Source organism: Anoplopoma fimbria, chromosome 17 (assembly GCF_027596085.1).
Source record: "Anoplopoma fimbria isolate UVic2021 breed Golden Eagle Sablefish chromosome 17, Afim_UVic_2022, whole genome shotgun sequence".
NCBI lineage: Eukaryota > Metazoa > Chordata > Actinopteri > Perciformes > Anoplopomatidae > Anoplopoma > Anoplopoma fimbria.
The window spans coordinates 5,073,980-5,095,336 of NC_072465.1; the positions used below are offsets into that span (position 1 = coordinate 5,073,980).

The 21,357-nt window shown below is 40.5% G+C and overlaps 2 protein-coding genes across 5 annotated transcripts; both read left to right on the forward strand.

The window, feature by feature from the left end:
• The first annotated feature begins 1 nt into the window (after nt 1).
• Nucleotides 2–6,688, forward strand: kbtbd8 (kelch repeat and BTB (POZ) domain containing 8). 3 transcript variants are annotated; one of them, XM_054616876.1, is made up of 5 exons: nt 2–48; nt 1,652–1,859; nt 2,088–2,394; nt 2,588–3,407; nt 3,608–6,688. In XM_054616876.1, the coding sequence occupies exons 1-5, from the start codon at nt 33–35 to the stop codon at nt 4,069–4,071; spliced, it is 1,815 nt and encodes a 604-aa protein (XP_054472851.1). In that variant the 5' UTR covers nt 2–32; the 3' UTR covers nt 4,072–6,688. The 3 variants fall into 3 exon arrangements, with proteins under 3 accessions (XP_054472851.1, XP_054472852.1, XP_054472850.1); XM_054616877.1 differs by lacking the exon at nt 2–48 and adding an exon at nt 289–346; XM_054616875.1 differs by lacking the exon at nt 2–48 and having other exon boundaries at nt 1,618–1,859.
• Nucleotides 6,689–7,635: 947 nt separating this feature from the next.
• LOC129105576 (monocarboxylate transporter 2-like) lies at nt 7,636–20,908 on the forward strand. 2 transcript variants are annotated; one of them, XM_054616670.1, is made up of 5 exons: nt 7,636–7,712; nt 8,633–8,853; nt 14,838–14,981; nt 16,913–17,728; nt 20,693–20,908. In XM_054616670.1, the coding sequence occupies exons 2-5, from the start codon at nt 8,637–8,639 to the stop codon at nt 20,881–20,883; spliced, it is 1,368 nt and encodes a 455-aa protein (XP_054472645.1). In that variant the 5' UTR covers nt 7,636–7,712; nt 8,633–8,636; the 3' UTR covers nt 20,884–20,908. The 2 variants fall into 2 exon arrangements, with proteins under 2 accessions (XP_054472645.1, XP_054472646.1); XM_054616671.1 differs by lacking the exon at nt 7,636–7,712 and adding an exon at nt 7,827–7,876.
• The last annotated feature ends 449 nt before the right edge of the window (nt 20,909–21,357 follow it).

The window sequence follows — 21,357 nt, forward strand, 5'->3', positions numbered from 1 at the left end:
TTCTCGGTCTGCCCCGAGATAGACTGGAGAGAATGGCTGCCAGTGGAGGTTAGCAAAAAAATCTTCATTGTTTTGTATAGTAATCAGAATGAAATAACGCCTTCTTAAGTTACAATTTGTGTGTTTATATGTCCGTGGAGTATACTGTTATAGACTGATAGACATATCCGTGACATGTTGCATTCTCGTTAAAAGAGGTCAGGCTCTGAGCGACTCCTCAAAAGTGTTGCTTATCGTTAGCCTCGCTGTGCGGCTAATGCTAGCTGTCTGGCTAACTTTCGGCCGGATAGCTTGCTTGCTACCCACAGCTGATTGTGTAAACACTAGTTTATGACAAGAGACAAAGGTTAGACAAGTGTGGTGGTAGTGACCGTTTCCACTAGCAGTGCTGTAGACGGGGCGATAAATGATGTTGTGTTTCTCTAAGGTTGAGACGGGAGGACTGGAAACATTTGAGCTTTTCTCGCCCTTTAAATCTCGCAATGTTGTGTCAAAGAAAGCTGGCTAATGTTAGCTTGGTGCCTAGCTGTCTGCTAAAAGTTACGCTTGCTTGTCAACTAGCTAACGTTGCGGTACGCGTTGCTGTTTGTCATTCAGACGGACCACCATAAACTACAACATTGTTTGTGTTCATCCAGTTGTCCTTCAGTCCAGTTAGCCACCCACAACGACACTGCAGGCACCGGTCAATGGGCAGTATTAGCCAGCTAGCTACCACCTGGCGAGACAGTAGTTTTCTCTACACTCATCGCAAGCCTTTGTCCTGTCAATGAGTTAGCGTCGTACAACACGAGGTATTTGTTGGAAAAGTTTTTGCTCTTAGCAGCTGATAACATAAGACGATATATTAAAGGCATGACGTTTGGCGAGCACTTGTATAAGTTGCCAAAACACGCGTGGTAAGAAACGTGTTTACTTTGCAGACACTAACGTTACTATAGGGGGACTGAATCCGCGAGTGTATAGATAGGCCCGTGTGTTATCCGTGGGATCAGTCGGTCAGTGAGCACATGAACAACTTTGATTTAAAGTTATAAACATCAAGATGTAGAACGAACGAGTCGAGGGAATGAGATGTGTTTGTACTTGCCACAGTCGTCTATATACCAAATATACTCTTGGCTCATACACACTGTAAATCGTAATCACCTAAATAAACATTGATTTTGTGATTTATTTTGAGACCAGATTCCTTTCTCAGTTGAAAACACACTCCCAGTAACCTTTGCGGTATTCATTTAAGTGAACATTTTGACAAGCATTTTGTTTTTCTTTTAGCATGGTTTATTAGGATCAACATTTTCAGCATTTTCAACACCTGCGTCAACTCAAACTCATCTTTTGTTCTGTTAAATTTATGACACAGTACAGGTGTCGTCACCAATCTATGTTAATGTTTCTGTTTTTACTTGACTGCATAACTATATAAAGGTGTTTGAATAAAGGGTCTGAACATGCTAACAGGAATGACTGTTTACCAGTTAAAATTTTAAGAGCCTGTATGAAATCACTTTAAAAAAAAAAAAAACTATTATTTTTTTTTTAAGTACAGGTTTACTGGTCAAGTCTTTCAGTATTTTGTGTGGTAGCCACACACTTTCTAAATGCACTGTGGTGATGTTTTTCTCTCTCTTTGTGTTGTGTTTTTCAGAGGTAGGGAAGCTGTTACAAGTACAAAATGGGACACCTCCAAGCAACAACTACAACGGGGTAGATGCCGTTCATGCCTGTAACGTCCTTCAGCAGCTCAAAGCCTTGTATGATGAAGCACAGCTCACAGACATCGTTGTAGAAGTGGACCATGGCAAGACTTTCTCATGTCACCGAAATGTCCTTGCAGCAATCAGCCCGTATTTTAGGTGGGAAATGTTTGATGTTTACAAATGTTTGTATTTTGATAATTTAGTGGACGATAATCATTTCTTGGTTCTAGAGTCAGCTTGGCTACGGATGAACTGATAAATGATGTAATGTTAAGCTCAAACTTTTTTGTCAAGTTTTAGCATGTTTAAACCATAATATAGTTGTTGCCTGAGAATTGATTCATATAGTTAAAGTACTTGTGTTTTCTCGACCATCACCACCAGGTCCATGTTCACCAGTGGCCTTACAGAGAGCAGCCAGAGTGAGGTCAGAATCGTTGGGGTGGAATCTGAATCCATGCACCTCGTCCTAGACTATGCCTACACATCCAGGGTCATGCTTTCTGAGTCCAATGTCCAGGCCCTGTTCACTGCAGCCAGCATTTTTCAGATTCCTGCCTTGCAGGACCAGTGTGCCCAGTTCATGATCAGCAGACTTGACCCCCAGAACTGTATTGGGGTCTACATGTTTGCTGATGCCTATGGACATCAGGAGCTGAGGGAACGCTCACAGGACTACATCCGCAAGAAGGTAAGTTAAACATAAGCACAGGATTGGTTTCTTAACAGTTATTTGCATTGTGACTTCATCTTTATTTCTGCTGCTACCATGTTCCACTTTTCATTATTTTTCTTTTTTTTTCAAAGGAATTGTTTTATTATCTTTGTAACAGGGCTGTGTGTTTGGTTGCTAAAGAATGAAATATTTTATGTGTTTGTGGTAGTTCTTGTGTGTGTCATGGGAGCAAGAGTTCCTCCAGATGACCAAGGAGCAGTTGGTCAGCATTTTGAACAATGATGACCTCAACGTGGAGAAAGAAGAGCATGTCTATGAGAGCATTGTCCGCTGGCTGGAGCATGATCTGTCTGGCCGTGAGATCCACCTAGCTGAGGTTTTTTCCCAATGCATCCGTCTACCCTTGCTGGATGAAGCCTTCTTCAGTCGGATACCTGCCCCCTTCGCTTGTGCCCTTTCCCTGTCTAAGGACCCTGCTGAGGCCAAAGCCCGCCTCACTGGCACCAATGGTTGCCCCCAGCGCCTGGGTATGACGGCATCTGAGATGGTCATCTGCTTTGACGCCGCTCACAAACACTCAGGGAAGAAACAGACGGTGCCTTGCCTTGACACAGCCACAGGAAGGGTGTTTAAGCTCTGCAAACCACCCAACGATCTCCGGGAGGTCGGTATCCTGGTGTCCTCAGAGAATGACATCTTCATTGCTGGAGGTTACAGACCGAGCAACAGTGAAGTGTCCATAGACCATCGGGCAGAGAGCGACTTCTGGCAGTACGAACATGCCGGCAACCGATGGCTTCCACGTGCACCCCTGCTAAGAGCAAGGATAGGCTGCAGGCTTGTGCACTGCTGTGGGAAGCTCTATGCACTAGGAGGCAGAGTATATGAAGGTGATGGGCGAAACGCCTTAAAGTCAGTAGAGTGCTATGATGCCAGGGACAACTGTTGGACAGCAGTCAGTCCTATGCCAGCGGCCATGGAGTTTCATAGTGCTGTGGAGTACAAGGACCGCATCTATGTCCTCCAAGGTCAGTTAATGCTGCTTATGTGAAACTACGTGAACTCTACAGTGGACTGAAGAGTTTGTGATGATGTCTTATTTCTCATTCATTCAATGTATTTGGAAAATGCGTACAATATTTGACATTTATAGGACAAACATACATGACAAAGTTTGTTAAAGCAGTTGACCACAGCTCTAAACTACATTTCTTTTTGTTTTCTGCAGGTGAATATTTCTTCTGCTTTGATCCACGTAAGGATTATTGGAGTCATCTTGCCCCGATGAGTGTCCCTCGTAGTCAGGGTCTGGCTGCCTTGCATAAGAACTGCATCTACTACATTGCCGGCATCTGCAGGAACCACCAGCGCACATTCACTGTAGAGGTTTACGACATGGAGAAGAACTCATGGAGCCGCAATAGAGATCTGCCCTTTGACCAAGCCACAAGCCCCTATATAAAGGCCATGCTGCTGCAAGGCAAGCTACACCTGTTTGTACGAGCCACACAGGTCATGGTGGAGGAGCACGTGTTTCGCACCAGCCGCAAGAACTCCCTTTACCAGTACGACGATGAGGCAGACGTATGGACCAAGGTCTATGAGACACCTGACCGCCTCTGGGATTTGGGTCGCCATTTTGAATGTGTGGTGGCTAAACTTTACCCACAGTGTCTACAGAAAGTGCTTTGAGGTAGCTGGTTTTGTGAACCCAACCTGTGAGGCAGAGGGAGTTGTGTGGTCCTGCCTGCCTTGTGCCTGGTGTTACCTTGGGTTTGCACCACAAGGACCATTTTTGGTTAAGTCTTAAGTCGTTCAAACTTTGGATAAACACGATCAAAATGGGGTGCTTTTTAAAGATTGCAGTATTTTTTTTCCCAGACAGCACCAACTACACACACTGATGCTTGTTTAACAAAACCGTACAATGAATCATAAGTGCAATTATCCTATTTTTTGCTTGTCGTTGAGCCATGTTGTTCCATTGTTTGTTTTAGATACATATAGTTAGGGATTTTTACAAATGATAAGCATGCAAATGAGGGTATTTGCAAGATAAAAGTGCCCTCTTGAGATGGATGCTACGTGTCAGCATAAAGTGAAAATCTTTATAAATATATATATATACATATATATATATATATATATATATATATATAAATAACTATATATTAATACGGGTAAGATGAGTACCATAGCTCATTAGTTGGTTGCTGGCTCTGAGGTTTGTGTGCGTTTGTGTTTTGTTTTTTTTCTTCTTCTGTTCTCAAGTCTCTTCAGCTTATTTTATAGACAAGTTTTAATTTGAAGTGTGCTTGTGATTTACATTACTTTAGTGTTTTTGAAGCTTGTACGATATTTTTTAGGCTCCCTCTTCCTTCACATGCGTCAGTGTGTCAAACAATACACTATGTGTGGCTTTCAAGCTATTTTTAAGTTTTGTTTGAGATTCCAGTTGCATGGGGGCTCACACCTCCCACTTTTTGAGTTGGCATCCATTTTGTGTCACATGCGAAGACAACTTAAGTGAAATGTTAGAATACTCACTCTCCACATTGGAGAAATACGGACGGAGTCAAATTTGTGGCAACACTAAGTGGAAAGTTCAGACCAACTAACAGGCTTACCTCAGAATCTTCAGATATGTTTGATTAGGAGAAAAGGGACATTTCAGGCCATAGTCTTGATTAAGCAACTGTGTGAAAAGCTCAGTTAAGCATTGAGCTCTGTTGAGGTTGTTTTTGACATCGGATTATAATCATTTGAAAAAGGTTGAAAGAGCCTTCCTCTTGAATGCCAAAAAAGCATTTGAGGTCTTGTTATTGTTGATCTGAACATTGAAAATAATTTTGTAGTAGCAATAAGTCCTGGAACTGTGATCAGGCTACATTACGTTATATTACCTTAGTAAAAGTGCATTAATTGTTTTGTGTGCTTGTCTCGCTAGTGAAAATCACGATAGTTCCAATGATTGTGTGGCTGTTGCATGAGTGCAGGCTTGAAGTGATGTGTAATTTAGTGCAGATCATTTGGGATGCCAATGTGCCTGTGGCTTGAAAAGGGGTGTCAGATCCAAAAAAAACTGCTCCTTTTTGATGAAGAATATCTGGAAAAAGTCTTACTCAGCGTTGCACTGAATCACTCTCCACTTCAGCAGTCCTTAACTGCAAACTCTACGAAGCACCCTCCTGAACAAGCAGACTCTATGAACAAGTGAGGGGGTCTTGGGTAGTGTGCTAATTCATCGAACAGCCATTGGTCCGTCTTTACACGCCATCCCACAGAGGACACAAATTGTTGGTGCTGCTTTTTTTTTTTTGACAATCTTGTATAGAAGAATTAATACCACCACTGAGTGGCGTTCCCTGTGAAAGTGTGACATTTTCAGTGCCGTCAATTTCCTCACGCAGGTTCCTGTGTCATCTTTGCACTACACATTTCTCTTGTATTTTATCTTAAAGAGTACCCCTCTATTACGAAAAAAAAAAAAAGGTTTTAGTAACCACATAGCAATCATCTACGAGATTTACATGGGAATCAATACCAGAAGGGTCACATTCATTAAGAACTTGAGGATATGATGTAACTTCTCCAAGAGAAGATCCACTGTTGACTTGGAGCTCATGTTTTATTGGCCCGGCTTGAACAATGCCCTCAAAAAAGCCCTTCATCAAGTGTGAGAGAAGGAGCTACATCCACATGTCTACAGACGGCCATTTGAGAACCAGGAACGGAGAACTCAGGATTTCTACTGATACACAGTACTGTATTTAAATGTTTTTGTTATGTGTAATATACTGTACTATAGGTTTGCTGTACTTGCACAGTTTTTTTAAACTTCTCTTCAGTTTCTTATATAACTTGAAAAAAAAAATAGATGTGATTTTCTTTTTTGTTCTCTACAGTGGCTGTTTTGTTTTTTCATTCTTTATGTAATTGCCTATTTAGTTATGGTAGAGTTAATCCTGCTTTGTTGAGAAAAACAATGATTACCCGCACAAGTGATACATTTTGATTCCCCCCATCACCCCCATCAGTAGTACAATAGTATTTCTTTGTAACATCTCACCACAGCTAAGCATTACAGATCAAGTAACTTAATATTTGTGTCACTTTTCAAACACCAGTCATGTAATACAACAAGCTACAAACTGCTTTCTATGTTCAGTAAATAGAGGCCTTGGGCTGCAATGCACAGCTCATCCCGGTCATTTACATGTATCACTTATGGGTGCTATTCCATTGTGTTCATGCTTTTCTTTCGCTGTTTTTTTTTTTTTTTGTCTGTTTTGGGTTTCGGGTTATTAGTGGTGGTTGAGCTCAACTGTGAAATTCACATTGCACATAATTTGAAAATAAAACTATTAAAAGTGAAATGTGTTTTTTTTTTTGTGTTTTTTTGAAACTCTTATAATTTTCTTTACAAGTATGCTAATATTTGTGTTCCATGCAAGGGTGAAAACAAGTCATCCCTCTGTGTTACGTGGGATGTTGTAACCGTGTCATCTCGTGGACTCGTGACCTTTGAGGTTAGGTTGAACGAGATGCAGAGGAGCTCCTGTACTAATGACACTGAAACTACTCATGAAGCTCTACCCTGAGCCTTCCTCGTAGCACTTATTGCACTCGTATTAGTTGTTGCACTTATTGAATTTGTTATTGAATTGTTTACTGCACTTATCCTATTCGTAGTAGTTTGTAGCACTTATTATATTCGTATTAGTCTGTTGCAATTATTGTATTCATAGTAATTTGCCTCTGCACTATACTTTTGCTCTGGTTTATGCTTTTAGATGCTTGTTTAAGAAAGGAGATAAGATAAGATAAGATAATCCTTTATTAGTCCCGCAGCGGGGAAATTTGCAGACTTACAACAGCGCAGAGTAAAGTGCACACAAGAGACATAGCAGAAGAAGACAAGCTAAAAATAAAAATAAAATAAAACAAGTATTATAAATAAGCAATAAAAAAAAATAAAAACAACAATAACTGAAATACTATATTTACAGACAAAGAAAAAAAACAACTATTTCAACTACTTTTAACTTTTTTAACCATTATTGCACAGTGCAATGTGCAATGTATAATGAGATGCACTTATGACTTCTGGTGACTAGTAGTTCTCTTGAATACCTATGTTGAATACACTTCCTGTAAGTCGCTTTGGATAAAAGCCTCTGCTAAATGACTGTAATGTAATGTAACTGAAACCAGTCAAACTGAAAACCCCCCCATGACACTCATTTGTCTGTGTGACACGTGACCAGACGTCAAATAAAGCAGCAGGCGAAATCTTTGTGAGTGGAACGAGCTACGGAGGCGCTCAATGAAAGGTAAAGTACTCAAAACTCAACAACTACGATACACTTGTGAGCTTTTCTGTCTTTAACGCTGTGGAAGTTACAGGTTTAACATAGCAGACACGTTGTGATGACTCACAATGGAAGGAAGTAAAGAGAACCACCAGCCTTTCTTTCACTGAGGACGTTTGTTTCTGGTTTGGCTTCAACACACGTGTTTGTGCACGAAAAGCTAGTTAGGACTCAGTCACTAAGTGTTTCTTGCTGGAGTTCTTTGTTGTAGTTGTATCTGTGAATGGAGTCAAATACATGACATAACTACTGATGCTATCTGCCGGACTTACCGTGTTTATAAGACACGTTACTCGTTTCTCAGCTTTTTGAGCTTAATTATGTAGGCATGCTGTCACGTGTTGCCTCTGTATTCGCCTTTAGAGGCTCAACAACGCTAAACTTTTTTAAAAAAAAAATTATTTATTTTTTTAAACTGAGTAATTCATGACCATTTGAAATGCAGGTTTATTCCCATCCAGCATTTAGTGTTTCTCATCGGATCATTATTATTAAAAAAACATATATAAATATTAAATATATAAATATTAAAAGGTCAGTTAAAGCCTTGTGTTTACAAGCATAACGTAAATGTAAACAAGCCTTTCACAGCATCACCTTGATTTACTTGTCATATGTTAATCCATGTTTTAGAATACGTGGCAATTCATTTGTAGGTTATATATTTAGTCTCTTATTTTGAAATTTGGAGATTCGTTTGCTGACATGAGGTTCACAGATGGTACATTCATAACAAAACAAATATATTTAGCATTATACAGAATACAAAAATAGTTTTTTTTATTTTTTTTTAAAACTACCCACTAAGTCATCTCATTTTCAACACATGGTTTGTAGTATTAATAATAAAATGCCACCTATGTTTCCCTCTGTTTTAACAGGATCATGTCCCCTGCCCCAGCTAATGAGTTGGGCTACAAACCCCTGGATGGTGGATGGGGTTGGATGGTGGTGGTCGGGGCCCACATTTCTATTGGATTTGCGTACTCTACTCCCAAAGTCCTCTCCATTTTCTTCAAAGAGATCCAAGAACATTTAGGGGCCAGCTACAGTGAAATAGCATGGATCTCCTCCATCATGCTAGCTGCCATGTATGCAGGCGGTGAGTTGGGCCAATCCTTATCTGATACATTGATATGCCAAAATGGAAAAATAATCACTGTTATCTGTAGCATCCCCTTTGACCAAATAAGCACCAAATCATTCACACATCAGTTACTTTATACTATTAGAAAATGGCAGGTAACTCCCTGTTGAGCTTCCTGCCACACTATTCCACTGATCAACAGGTGGCGGTAATATGCTTGGATATTCAGCAATGTGCCACCAAAGGCTTCTTCTTCTCCTTGAATTCTCTAAAAGCTAAGAAAAGGTGCTTCAATGCTTCTTTTCCAAACTCCTTTAGCGTGGAGTGCACTGCGCAATCTTTTACCAAAGGAAAGGCGATAATGCTGTCCCACAAAAATTTCGCAGCACCAACATTTAAAGCAACACACCACTCAACTGTTCATGAAAACAAATGATATGGCTATCTTGCATAGATTTAACACTTATTTCCATACAGACATATGCTAACTGGGATTCATGCTGATAAATATGAGTGGACAATGACAAACATTTAATTCATTTTATTTGTATTCAGATAATTGCACATAGGAAGTATTTGTATTGAACAGTTTAAGTGATATTGCACATGAGTGAATTGTCAGTATTGGTAAGGGATGTCTATTGACAGCAGCAGGAACGACCTGCTATATCTCTCCTTCACAAACTACAGATACAACAGCATTTAACCGACAGAACTGTGATGGAAATCTTAGAACTAGTCTCCTCGAGACCGAAGAAGTTTCAGCAGACCCAGATGCCTTAAGCAGTAACATTTATTGACGCTCGATCGAGGAGAATAGGGAAACGCAACACGGAATCACAGCGTACTGCTACCCAATTCTGAAGATGTTGTCATTGAGCACAGTATTTAACCTTCCCCAGACCAGCTAAGTTCCGCTATATCCAAATAGGGTTATTTCTAACTCAGCCTGGCATGTGTGAGGATTCTATTGGATATAAGATCTAAACAAGGAAATACATCTACCTTTGCTGTCCTAGCAACAACATAGCCTCGGTACAGTCTCTCTTATCCAGCGTCTCCAACCAGACGCCAGCTGATCAGGCGCTTGGAGGGAGGCAGGCGAAGAGAGACAGACAGTTGATCTGACCTGTGAAGCCCTGTCTTAAGTTACCTTTAACCTACATGAGGGAAGTTTAACATACAATAAGTAAAAATTCCTTCACAAGAACTGTTAGCCTACATGAAATGACATGTAAGCGTATAATTTGAGTTTTGTAGTCCGTCTTCTGAACATTGAAGTTTCACCCCGGCAGATCCATGTCCATAACATCTGTTATTGAATCATTATTACATAGCTTAGTGTTAGTGCATCGGATTCATTTGACCACATGACGTTTTTGATCGAGGTCTAGGAAGAGACATTAGGAAGTCTTTTTTTTTTTTTTTTTTTTTTTTACTTTTCGGCCGCATAGACCACAAAAGATGTTGAAATGTTTTATGAGGGAAGACATGCATTTAATTGCTTGTTAGACCTCAAGCATACACATAATTCAAATACAGTTAGGGCTACATTGTCATTCAGGCATATTGGGGACTGTACTATTTTTTTTCTAATCACCGTGTCAGTATGTAGACTACATTTGTGAAATCATTGTTGTGTATTATTGCTTATTAATTGGCATCCTGGCCTAAAATAGACAAGTAAATTCCAGTTTTATTGCAAATTAAAAAACAAAAATAACGTTGTCTGTCTTCTGTACTAAGAAAACAGCAGTTGTGCTGTATATTTATTTAGATAAGATGTATATATAATTGATAAATTGACTTCACATGAGTTACTGCAGCCACTAAAATAGAATTAGGCTACCTAATAAGAGGCACACTGTTGGCATGTGTTGATCACCTGACTTCAATCTATCTACACTGACACAGTCAGTAATGCTGGAAGTCAGTCAGAGTTGGTTGTGCTGAAAGCCAGTCGGTCTATAATGACGTCCGACTAAATGCTGAACGACATTCATGTTCTTGCTTTAATTTGATTTGATTGATTGGGTCATTTGTTTTTTGATTGTTATTAAATAACTAACCCGCAGGTTTTGAAGGTTTTTGACGTAAAACTATGCAAATTCACATAATTTGTAAAATGATTACTATAGAGACTACCCCAAAAGGTTAAAGACAAAACCTGTTTATAGTTGAATCATTTTTTTTATTGTTTACACATTTCTCAGGCTTCATCTGAACAAACACATTATGGCAATATTTGGCCTCTAAAATCATATTCTGCTAATCAGAAGAGCAGATTTAGAAAACTGAACATAGTTTTATCAGTGTGCAACATCACGCATTAGGAAACATCCAGCTATGTCAAAGCAGCCACAGCAACTACACAGTCAACAACACAAAGCTAACACATAAGAACTGCGAGGAGAGTAATAGGGAGTGATTCAGTGTATTGATTACCCATAACCAGATTACTATAGTGTATATAGCTTTAATAATGCAGGACAGTTAGGGATCGCCATTTAATTCAGTAGATGAGCGAGGATCTACCAATGTGCATTCACCCGCGCGGAGGTTCATATAGAGAGAGAGTACAGATCTTTTATAATACTGCTAATATATTTTTGGTTTCCATTTTAGTTCAACATTAGGCCTACAGAAACGGGCTGTTGCGCCCAGGACACCGTTTACTTTGAGTAATTTATTCGTAGTTTTGCTATTCCTGTTCATCATAGAGGTTCATACCGAATGTATGTAAGTTTGTTTTTGTTGTAAAAGGATCCTACATCTTCGAGTATTGCTGAGAGAAATTGTGGTTGGATGCCAGAATAAGCTTTTCCTTTCTTCCACTCGCATCTTCATTGGCTTTGTAATATTTGAATCTACACTCTGGCCTGTAATAGGACTCAGACTAGACAACAGTTGTCACCATCCAGGCACTACTTCTTACCAAGTGGTTCTCAACGGCTTCTTAGACAAGCAATGCCTGCGAATACTTACAAGCCCTTGTTTAAGGTTGAACAAGTCTATGAGCTGTGAGTAGATGAACCAAATAGTAATGTTTCTCCTTCCGGGATGTTTAATGTAATAGTTTCTTATTAACAGGTGGAACTCTTAACTGTTTTTAAAAGACGAGATAAAAGATTTGGTAAAAGTCAGGAAATGATTTTGTGTTGTGTACATGTTTTTGCAGTCCTCTTTACCACCCTTTTTAAAGATCTTGTGACCAGATAATCTTGCGACCCCTTGCGTCTGTGTCTAGACAAACAACAAAATGCAGCCTCTTTATTCATTTGAATGGGATTCATTTATTGATGCACCATGCAGATTCCAGCGCAGACGGCTTATTCAGCAAAAATGTACCTGGCTCAACTTTTGCTGTTACTCAATGCAATGACTTGTAGCAAGGTGCTGCGTTGGCCAGTCAAATACCTGCAAACACACATTCCTGGTAGATTGCTTTGTAATGGGATTGGCGTTTTCCTTCTGCCTACCTCACAAATTTTGTAGTTGACATTACACAACCTTAGAACTAAGTTGCTGGATCCACAGTACATCTTGCCTGTCATGGTTCTAGTCCGAACCCATTTCTTTTTTTTTTAACCACAAAGTAGCAATGGTAGATTAGCAACAGTGAAAATTATCATTGGCCATGAATGAGGCAGTAGACCTTTACATCTTTAATCTACCAAAACAAAATGCAAAGGACTACTGGTGTGGGCACATCACTGCTTTCACAAAAGGCTAAACAAATTGCTAAATTTGAAATATCTTTTCCACAGTGGATTTGAGAACTTTGGAAAACCCATTAGATGACACAAAATATGACCAAATAAAAGTCTTGTGGAGGCTCGCTTTCAAGGTTACAGGAAACAGGGTGTGAGACTCACCTGCGCTCTACTCTGAGAGGCCGAACTGGTGAAATATTCCCCTCCACTGTGGCTCAGTCACAGGGCTTTATCATATTGTCCTTGGCAAGGCTTCAGCAATGTCACCCAGTGGAGGAGAAAGACAGGGGGAATATATCAGAGGAAGGTTCAGCACACTTGGGTCTGACACCAGTTCCCCATGGGAGAGACATGACAGCATTTTCGGAGAACCTCTGACTCACAGAGCCCGAATGATAAAGTTATAATGGAAGTAGAAATGGTGGTAGTGCGGGAGATGCCCTGTTGTGACATGGCTACAGTGAGAGAGATGATCCATCTTTGACCCCCAGAGGCACCTGGTTTACTATATAAACAGCAGGATGGATATTTTTTATTTCATGTACTGTAGTTAAAGAGGAAACAGCAGGCACAGTTGTTGAGGACAGTTCTAAACGGCTCAGCTTGAAGCAAGAAAGATGATAAACATTGTGACTCGTGGTGATTGATTTGCACTCGTACCTATATCTGTTTATGCATATAATAATCAATATATCTGTTTATGCATATAATAATCAATGTGTTGTTGGTGTAGAGTTAATGATAAGCGCACACACACAGGCATTTTTAAAGGCTAATTTAAATTCTCAATTTGGATGGAGCTCAGTCTGCAAGTCTTTTACTCAGAGATCTCCCAGCCAGTTGGCAGCTGTTCAGAAAGAAGTAAACTGCTGAACAAGTGAATGTGCCTCCTCTCAGTCCTCTCTATACTGTGAAGCTTAAACATTTAGTCAATTTTTAAAGGATGAATCCACTAATTCAATTATCTTTTGGTTCCAGACTCTAAATTGTGAGGATTTATTGTTTTTCTTTTAACTTTGTTATAGTAAACTAAATATATTTGTATTTATTTTTATGTAAATCACTCATAACAAGACATTTAATGCGTATCAATTGCGCTTTAGGAAATCGTGACTGTTTAACTTTCTTTCTTTTTTTTTTTCTTTACATTTTATAGATGATTCATTGAGAAAATAATGACTAATGAAGATTAATTGATAATAAGAATCCTTATTTGCAGCCCTGTGGCCTGGTAGTGTGTTTGTTTGTGGAATAACACTGGTTGATTACGCTGTAGCCTGATAACATCAGAATTAGGGTATAGGCAGTGTGACCTGCTAACAGACTCTGTATGTACTACTGTATAGTATTGCACTGCAATAGCTTCAAGATATAGGGAAATGCATCTAAGATCTTATGTTCTGTGATGGTCAAAACTGTGTTTAATGTAGTTTTAAATGTTCTTGGCCTATGTGCTGGCTTGATCCTTTTTTAAAGTACATGCATTGATTTTATATCAGTATAGAAGCTTCTATATTGTTTGGGAAAATGAAGATACTTTTGTTCACACAGATTCAGTTTAAGACAACATACTTTCCCTCTATGTATAAATCAGTTTTCTCATGCGCTGAGAAATTAATCATCAGCCAGGATAAACATGCTCTTGAAGTCCGTAGGTGTTTGCCAAACATGTAATCCTCTTATGACTCACTGGGCTGTTTGCAATTATCATCATCCACACAGAAGCACTTCCTAACACTTCCTTCGAAAAGCGGCTGCATTTAAGAATTCAATAATCATGGCAGCATATAATTTTGATTGATGCTCTCCCAACTTTTCCATATGAACTGGGTAAAAAAAAATATTTATTGAAGCAATTGGTCTTTATAGCAAGGAGAGAAAATAGGGTTTTCATTAGGATTTGCTGCAAAAAGACTGGTGGTGCAATGTCACTCTTTCAGGCAAGGTTATGAATGAAGGGAAGAGTGACAGCATATAAAAGGCTTTTTAATTGCTGATTGATCATCGAGTGTGGCATTTTACATTATATGGGGAGAGTATAATGAGTCGCCAAGTTGCGTCGCAGCGGATGGAAAAGTTTGGAGGTGTTCCATCATCCGTTGTGATGTCCTTTTGCCCTTGGTTTAGAACTAGAGGGAGAACTGGTGCTGCTGTGTGAACCCTTCATCACCAGCAGTAGGTAAGTTAATTAATAACTCAGTACTACCTGTTTGTACTGAGATGCAACATAATAATTCTGAACAGCTGTCTCCGTCTATCTCTTTTTGTTCCTTCTCCCCTTTGCAGGACCAGTGAGCAGTGTGTTGGTTAATCGCTATGGAAGCCGACCAATAGTCATACTGGGTGGACTGTTGTGTGGAGTCTCTATGGTAACCGCTTCTTTTGGGAACTCCATCGTCTACCTCTACCTTTGCATCGGCGTCATAGGAGGTACAGTACTTGGATCTTTTATTTTTTAACAAAATACCTTGTGAGACTGCTGCCTGAAAGTTTTAGCCAGGTTGATAGATTTTACTACTGACATACTGGCCTAGATATTTCATTGATTACAGCCCAAAGTAACACAAGGTACCCATTTGTGTGCAATCAAGTGAATGAGCCATCTAATGCCATTATGGGGATGCAAGCGCATTTACCTATTTTCTGTTTCTATAATTTCCATCAGTCCTGGTTTAGAGCCTTTGGGGTAGGGAAAGTTTGCAATGTTTCATATCCTTTCAGAATCTCTGGGTTGCCAGATCTGCTTCCCTTGACTTAAGCTGTCGTGCTGATTGTCAGGGACCCAGGGCATCTGCCCCATTCCTGGGGTGCAGTTAGAGCACCAAGGGGACAAAGACCAGGACGGTAATTAAGACAGACCCGTCCCGGATCCCAGAGAGAACGGTCGTCCGTGGACCTCTATGCCCTCCCGTAGGCTCCGATCATGGTCGTCACATGGGGGCTCCCCGCCACCCTGCGAGGCTCATTACCCTGCCAAGGACTGTTGTGAAGGATTAATAGGCCCAGCAAGTGGCTAGGCCATGTGTGGTGCCGGGGGGCATGTGTGTGCCCTGCTCTGCTCCCCTGTGCCCTGACGCACCTACGGACTTAGCAGACATATGCTTACACACATGCATACAGAGATACACACACATATGCAAAATGATGAAAAACATCCCAAACTCAGTAAATGGCTTTAAGTATATATATATATAAATGTATCTGTGTATGTAAATGTGTGTCTCTCTCTCTCTGTGTGTGTGTGTGTGTGTGTGTGTGTGTGTGTGTGTGTGTGTGTGTGTGTGTGTGTGTGTGTGTGTGTGTGTGTGTGTGTGTGTGTGTATGTATGTGTGTGTGTGTGTGTGTGTGTGTGTGTGTGTGTGTGTACACACACACAGAGCTCCTAGCCCGGATCTTTTTTTGTTTTCATTTTTTTTAGGAGGGGACTGTCATTTTGAGGGAAGATTTGAACAATCTGGGGCAGCCTAATTGTCATTATAGAAGTTGGTAGACAAATTACAGTGAAAAACTTTTCAGCTGTGAGGTGCAAAAGTGACAGTGTGCAGGGATAGGGCACCCCTTTTTATAGAGCGCTTCCATATGGTTCATCTCAGAGGAAGGGAAGTATTCAGATCAGGTAAGTTTCATTGTTTTTTGTTACAGCAGAAACCCAAGGTTCAGATCCGAGCAGGCGGTACATCTAGCGTCGCCGGTGGGAAGCTGGTGAGGGATTGTGTCCTTATCACGACATTAGTGAGTCCTACGGGTTGGTTAGGTCACCTGCATGGGAGGGGTTGGATCACATGTCTTGCCATGCCTCACCTGGGGCTCTGGTTGGCTGACAGACTTTATACCATGCATTGATAATCACCCCTACCAGTAAACACATGGAGATGAGGTTGAAAAAACAGTGGGGCGTTCCATTTTCAAGTCTTCATATTTATAAATCCTCTTTTTAGACCCACTATTGGATATTCACAAAAAAACTTTTATCATGGAACCTGAGAAGACAAATACATTTTCATTGGAAAGGGAGAATAAAGCACCCCAACCATCTACCTGTAGCTTTTCATCCTCATGCAAAATAAGGTGCTATTAAATTGAATTTTGGTGTAAAAAGGCAAGCGAGTGAATGTATTACCCAGGCTGTCTAATTTACTTCTATTTAAGTGAAGAAATTATTCCTGAAATAATTTGAGCAGTCTGTAATGAGATTTTAGCCAGCAAAAGTGAAATGAGATTGAACCTTAATGAGCACCAAGCTGAATCTGTCTTGATATAATTTAGCGAGCACCCTTCGGAGTTTAGGTTCAGGAAGGTTTTCTTACTAAGGCTATTAGAATTTTGACTGTGCATTTTTTTTTTTATCTGTCTACTTCCAGGCTGTGGACTCTCCTTAAACCTCAATGCATCTCTCACCATCATCAGCAAGTATTTCCTGAACAAGCGTCCTTTAGCTAACGGACTAGCCATGGCTGGGAGTCCAGTGTTTCTGTGCATCCTGGCACCTGTCAACCAATATTTACTGCACCAGTTTGGCTGGAGAGGAAGTCTCCTTATCCTCGGGGGTCTGATGCTCAACTGTTGTGTTGCTGGGGCCTTGATGAGGCCTGTCGTTCCGCCTCGCAAGCCGTCCACTTGTGCACTACAGGAGAAAGTGGAGGAACAGCCAAATAATAGCACCACCAAGCAAAAAAGAAACTGTATGAACAATGCTAAAAAGTTCTTGGATTTGAGCTTCTTCAAGGATAGAGGCTTTGTCATCTACCTCATTGGGAACATTATGTTCATCTTCGGTGCCTATGCGCCCATTGTGTTCCTGTCTGCCTATGCTATTAACCAAGGCGTAGAGGAGTACTCCGCAGCCTATCTGCTCTCTATTATGGGCTTTGTCGACATGTTTGTCCGGCCTGGCACTGGCCTGATAGCCAGCAGCAAGTGGATCAGGCCCAGAATCCAGTACTTCTTCGGCTTTGCCATGGTTTTCAACGGCACATGCCACTTACTGTGCCCACTGATCAAGAGCTATGCCTTCCTGGTGACATATGCTGTATTTTTTGGCGTGGGTTTCGGCATGGTTTTCGCCCTGATATTCGAATGTCTGATGGACCTGATGGGAAATGAACGCTTCCCCAGCGCTGTTGGACTGGTCACCGTCATTGAGTGCTTCCCCATGCTGCTGGGACCACCTACTGCAGGTAACCGCGCACACCGACCATAAACTGTCCATTAACAAACATATCAGAATCTGAATGTCTGACTCACTGAAATAACAGGACCTCTGAGAAAAGCGCTTCAATTTTGAATTGTCTGGATTGCTGAATCTAATAAGCCAGTCACAGACACGAGTATTAATTTATGCTCACTTTGGATTGCCTTATGCTGATCCTTCCAACTGAAGGGCAAAGATGTACACATATATACAAACACACATTTGGGATAAATAGCAGTATTGTTACAGTAGAAATAAATAGGCAGTTTGATGCAAGAGTCTTTGTAAATAATGCAGCACTGACTTACAGCAAAGCAACCTTCTTTCTTTCCTTGCGTGTTTATCTCTGTCTTAGTCCCAGGCTGTGCATTGTGTTGCAGAAGACTTAAGTTTCCTGCTAGGTTGTCATTACTGTAAGACAGAGCAAGTTTATCATTGGTGAGTAAGGCTGGTATGGGGTGCACAAAAAACGTAATCATAAATAACTATGATTTCTAAGGCTTGTATAAAGTAGACTATAGGATTTGGCCTCAATACAAATTATGGATCATAACTCAAAGCTGGATGTAATGAATAAAGCTGGCTTCTGGCTGCATGACCCAATCGTGATGATCGTCTGAGTCAAACTATTTTTGAGGGACAGACTAAGATGCAGAGCTGTAGCCCTGTGCTTCTTTTTTAAAATACCCCTATGAGACCATTTGATGTTTTTGACCGTGAACCATGGATATTGAAATATGAATGCACCAGAGGGCTTGGGTTAGGGTATCTGGTTTAATCTTTTGTCATCATTTGATCATATGAATCATTAACACAATATTAATTTATAAAGTAAGTGTCCCTTTTTTTAAAAACATGTTGTCAGTAGAGACTTTTATAATTGGTTACAACCCTTTTACGTACTTTTATTGCACAGCATCAACTGACAAGCTGCTAAACTCTTCTTTGCTAACCAGCCAATCAAATACAAGAAAAAGCCCTTTTTCATCCGCTCCCTTACTGTATATCTCCAGCATTCTTCTCTCTCTAAAAGGGCTTCAGATTGAAGTGTTGGACAGCTACCTTCACGGTCTAAATAACCATGTAATCGGAAAGATATTGTTTACCCTCTCAGCTTCCCTGCAATTTTTGAGATTAGTGCACTTTTGGAAACTCCCACCATAAAACACTCTTCTATTGGTACAGTAAAAACAGAACCATGGTATCTAATGACAGTAACTGCCTCTGAAAAAGGAGAAAATTGTTTTTAGTGACAAATTGTCATCAACAGAACAAAAGCACTTTGATTTGAGGTATTGCTGTTGTCAGAGTGTGGTTTCTGCTGAGGTGGCTACTTACTTGTGAAATAATCTCAAAGAAACATTCTCACTGTGCTGGTCACAAGTTGTCTAACAAACTGTGAAAAGTACCACTTCCAAAATGTGTCCTAAAAGTCAGAGGAGCCTGCTAAGTATGGCTTTGCAGTTATTGCTCTGCTAGTTTGGTATTCAGCTTGTGCACCAATCAATATATAAACTTTCAAGAGATGTCTGTTAACTGTCCTAGACAAATACACTGAGGGCGTGCAGTACGGTAGTTGCATGACTTTATCAGCTGTACATATCGGCCCACTGACAAACTTTTCCTTTGCCTCCAACATGAATTCTAATGAGGTGAAAATGTATAGGCCCCCCCAGTTTGTCTGGTGTGACCCTGTCGGCGCTCATTAAATAGGGTATATAAGTGCCCCCCTGCACGTCTAACATTCTCCTCCAGAGGGCACAAACGTAATGTCTCCCCCAACAAGTCCGCTTGTTACTGCACCCCTGAACCTCCGGGTCAATCCAATTAGGAGGAAGTGAAGTAAGTGGGTGTAATTAGCCTTTTGCTTTGGGTGTTTAATGACGCTCAGTTCAAACTCTCATTGAGATCCTGTACCTGGGCCATAATTAAGCTCTGAATACATTAAAAAACAAAGAGGTGACCATGCCAGATGGATTTAATTACCGCACAGCCAATCAAGGGCTGACTTAATGAGTGTGATGGTCACTGTCGTACAAGCAGGAGATGAGTGCTATCAATCAGATGATCCAGACTGCACTGAGATCCAAATTCAAAGTGACCCCTCCTATTATTATAGTACAAGCAGAACATACACACAAACATTATCATTGGTTTTTTGTTTTTTTATAAAGAAAAACAATGATAGGGTTTGTGTGTGCTGTTTGTGTGTATACATATACCATTTCCAAAATCTAATAAAAACATTTTTTTGATGACTTTCATGACTATAGACAGAACATATTCCTTCTCAAAATATTTCCTTTACTGAATTACTCTTCTATTACTACTACTACTACTAATAATAATAATAGGATCTGAAATGGTATAAAGGAAGGATAATAATATAGTGAGATGGACAGACAGACAGACAGACCGGCGGTCATACATGCTGAGACAGAGAGATCCTCCACGCCTGGAGGCAGGGGGGGATGGGGATCCCGTTAAGACTCGGAAAACCTGGAGGCTTAAATCTGATCTAAACTACATTTGTCACTTTTCTGCAGACTTTGGCTCGATATTTATGGCTCTGAGAATGGGCCTCTCTTCTGATTCGTTTTGGTTGCGGCCGTCCAAATTGCCTTCCCAGAGATGCAGGGAGAGCCAGGAAGGGTGTAATGGCCCTCTGTCATTTCCGACATGGCTCTTCTCAAATTGGCCCGTGCTCACTCTCAATCCCTTGAACACTTACAGAAGCCAAGAGTTTGGTCTTGCTCTTCACCTTCAAACTTCTAAAGTGGCCGAATAAAGATACTATTCAGTGACATATTGTGTTGTGCTTGTCATGGTGTACAACTTTTCCAAGTGTGTTTTTGTTTAGACATAGTGTGGCATAAAATGGGTACAACTGACAGTCACTTGGTTTGAAAAATGATAACTTCTTTGCACCCTTCTGCTCTTCTCCACACAGGTTTACTGGTGGACATCTTTGGTGACTACAAATACCTTTTCTTCATGTGTGGGTCAGTGATCGTGACTGGTGGGCTGTTTATCTTCATCATGAACATTTACAACTACTACATGCTGGATAAGGAGAAGCAAGCAAAGGTCAGAGAGCAGAACCAAATGAACATAGAGAACCAAGACCAGATGAGGGCCTAAGCCTAAAGAGACTAACAGAGCCCTGAGAGACACCAAATTACATGGGAATTTCATGTAACTGTAACTGGCCAGTCAGCTATTGGGTTATTGCAGGAGAAGAGGGTGCCTCCAGATGACTCTATTCAAAAAGCGCTGGACAAAGCTGAAACGGTGGAAAACAATGTAGAAAATATGATGGAGATATGGCATTTCTGTTTGTTTCATGTATTCATTTGAGAAACGTTACTGTCTCCATATCACTCTGATATTTTAGTGACTATTTTTAGTATCTTCAGTGGAAGTTTGAGTAACAAACAAGTCACATGCTTGTTTGTACAAAATTCTCAAGTCACAAGGAATGCTTGAATGAACACAGCCTCAATATCTGAGTGAATGCTTGCAGTTACTGTTAACTTCTCACATGATCGTGAGCGAACACTGTGTTGCAATTCCTAGCTGTTCATTACACGGCAACCTAATCTGTCTAATTTTTAT

Coding starts and splice junctions, on each gene's coding strand:
- LOC129105576 (XM_054616670.1), top strand. CDS start 8,637: ATGTCCCCTGCCCCAGCTAATGAGTTGGGCTACAAACCCCTGGATGGT. Junction 14,982..16,912: donor TTGCATCGGCGTCATAGGAG/GTACAGTACTTG, acceptor GTCTACTTCCAG/GCTGTGGACTCTCCTTAAAC. Junction 17,729..20,692: donor GCTGGGACCACCTACTGCAG/GTAACCGCGCAC, acceptor TTCTCCACACAG/GTTTACTGGTGGACATCTTT.
- kbtbd8 (XM_054616875.1), top strand. CDS start 1,618: ATGTTTTTCTCTCTCTTTGTGTTGTGTTTTTCAGAGGTAGGGAAGCTG. Junction 1,860..2,087: donor GCAATCAGCCCGTATTTTAG/GTGGGAAATGTT, acceptor CATCACCACCAG/GTCCATGTTCACCAGTGGCC. Junction 3,408..3,607: donor CCGCATCTATGTCCTCCAAG/GTCAGTTAATGC, acceptor TGTTTTCTGCAG/GTGAATATTTCTTCTGCTTT.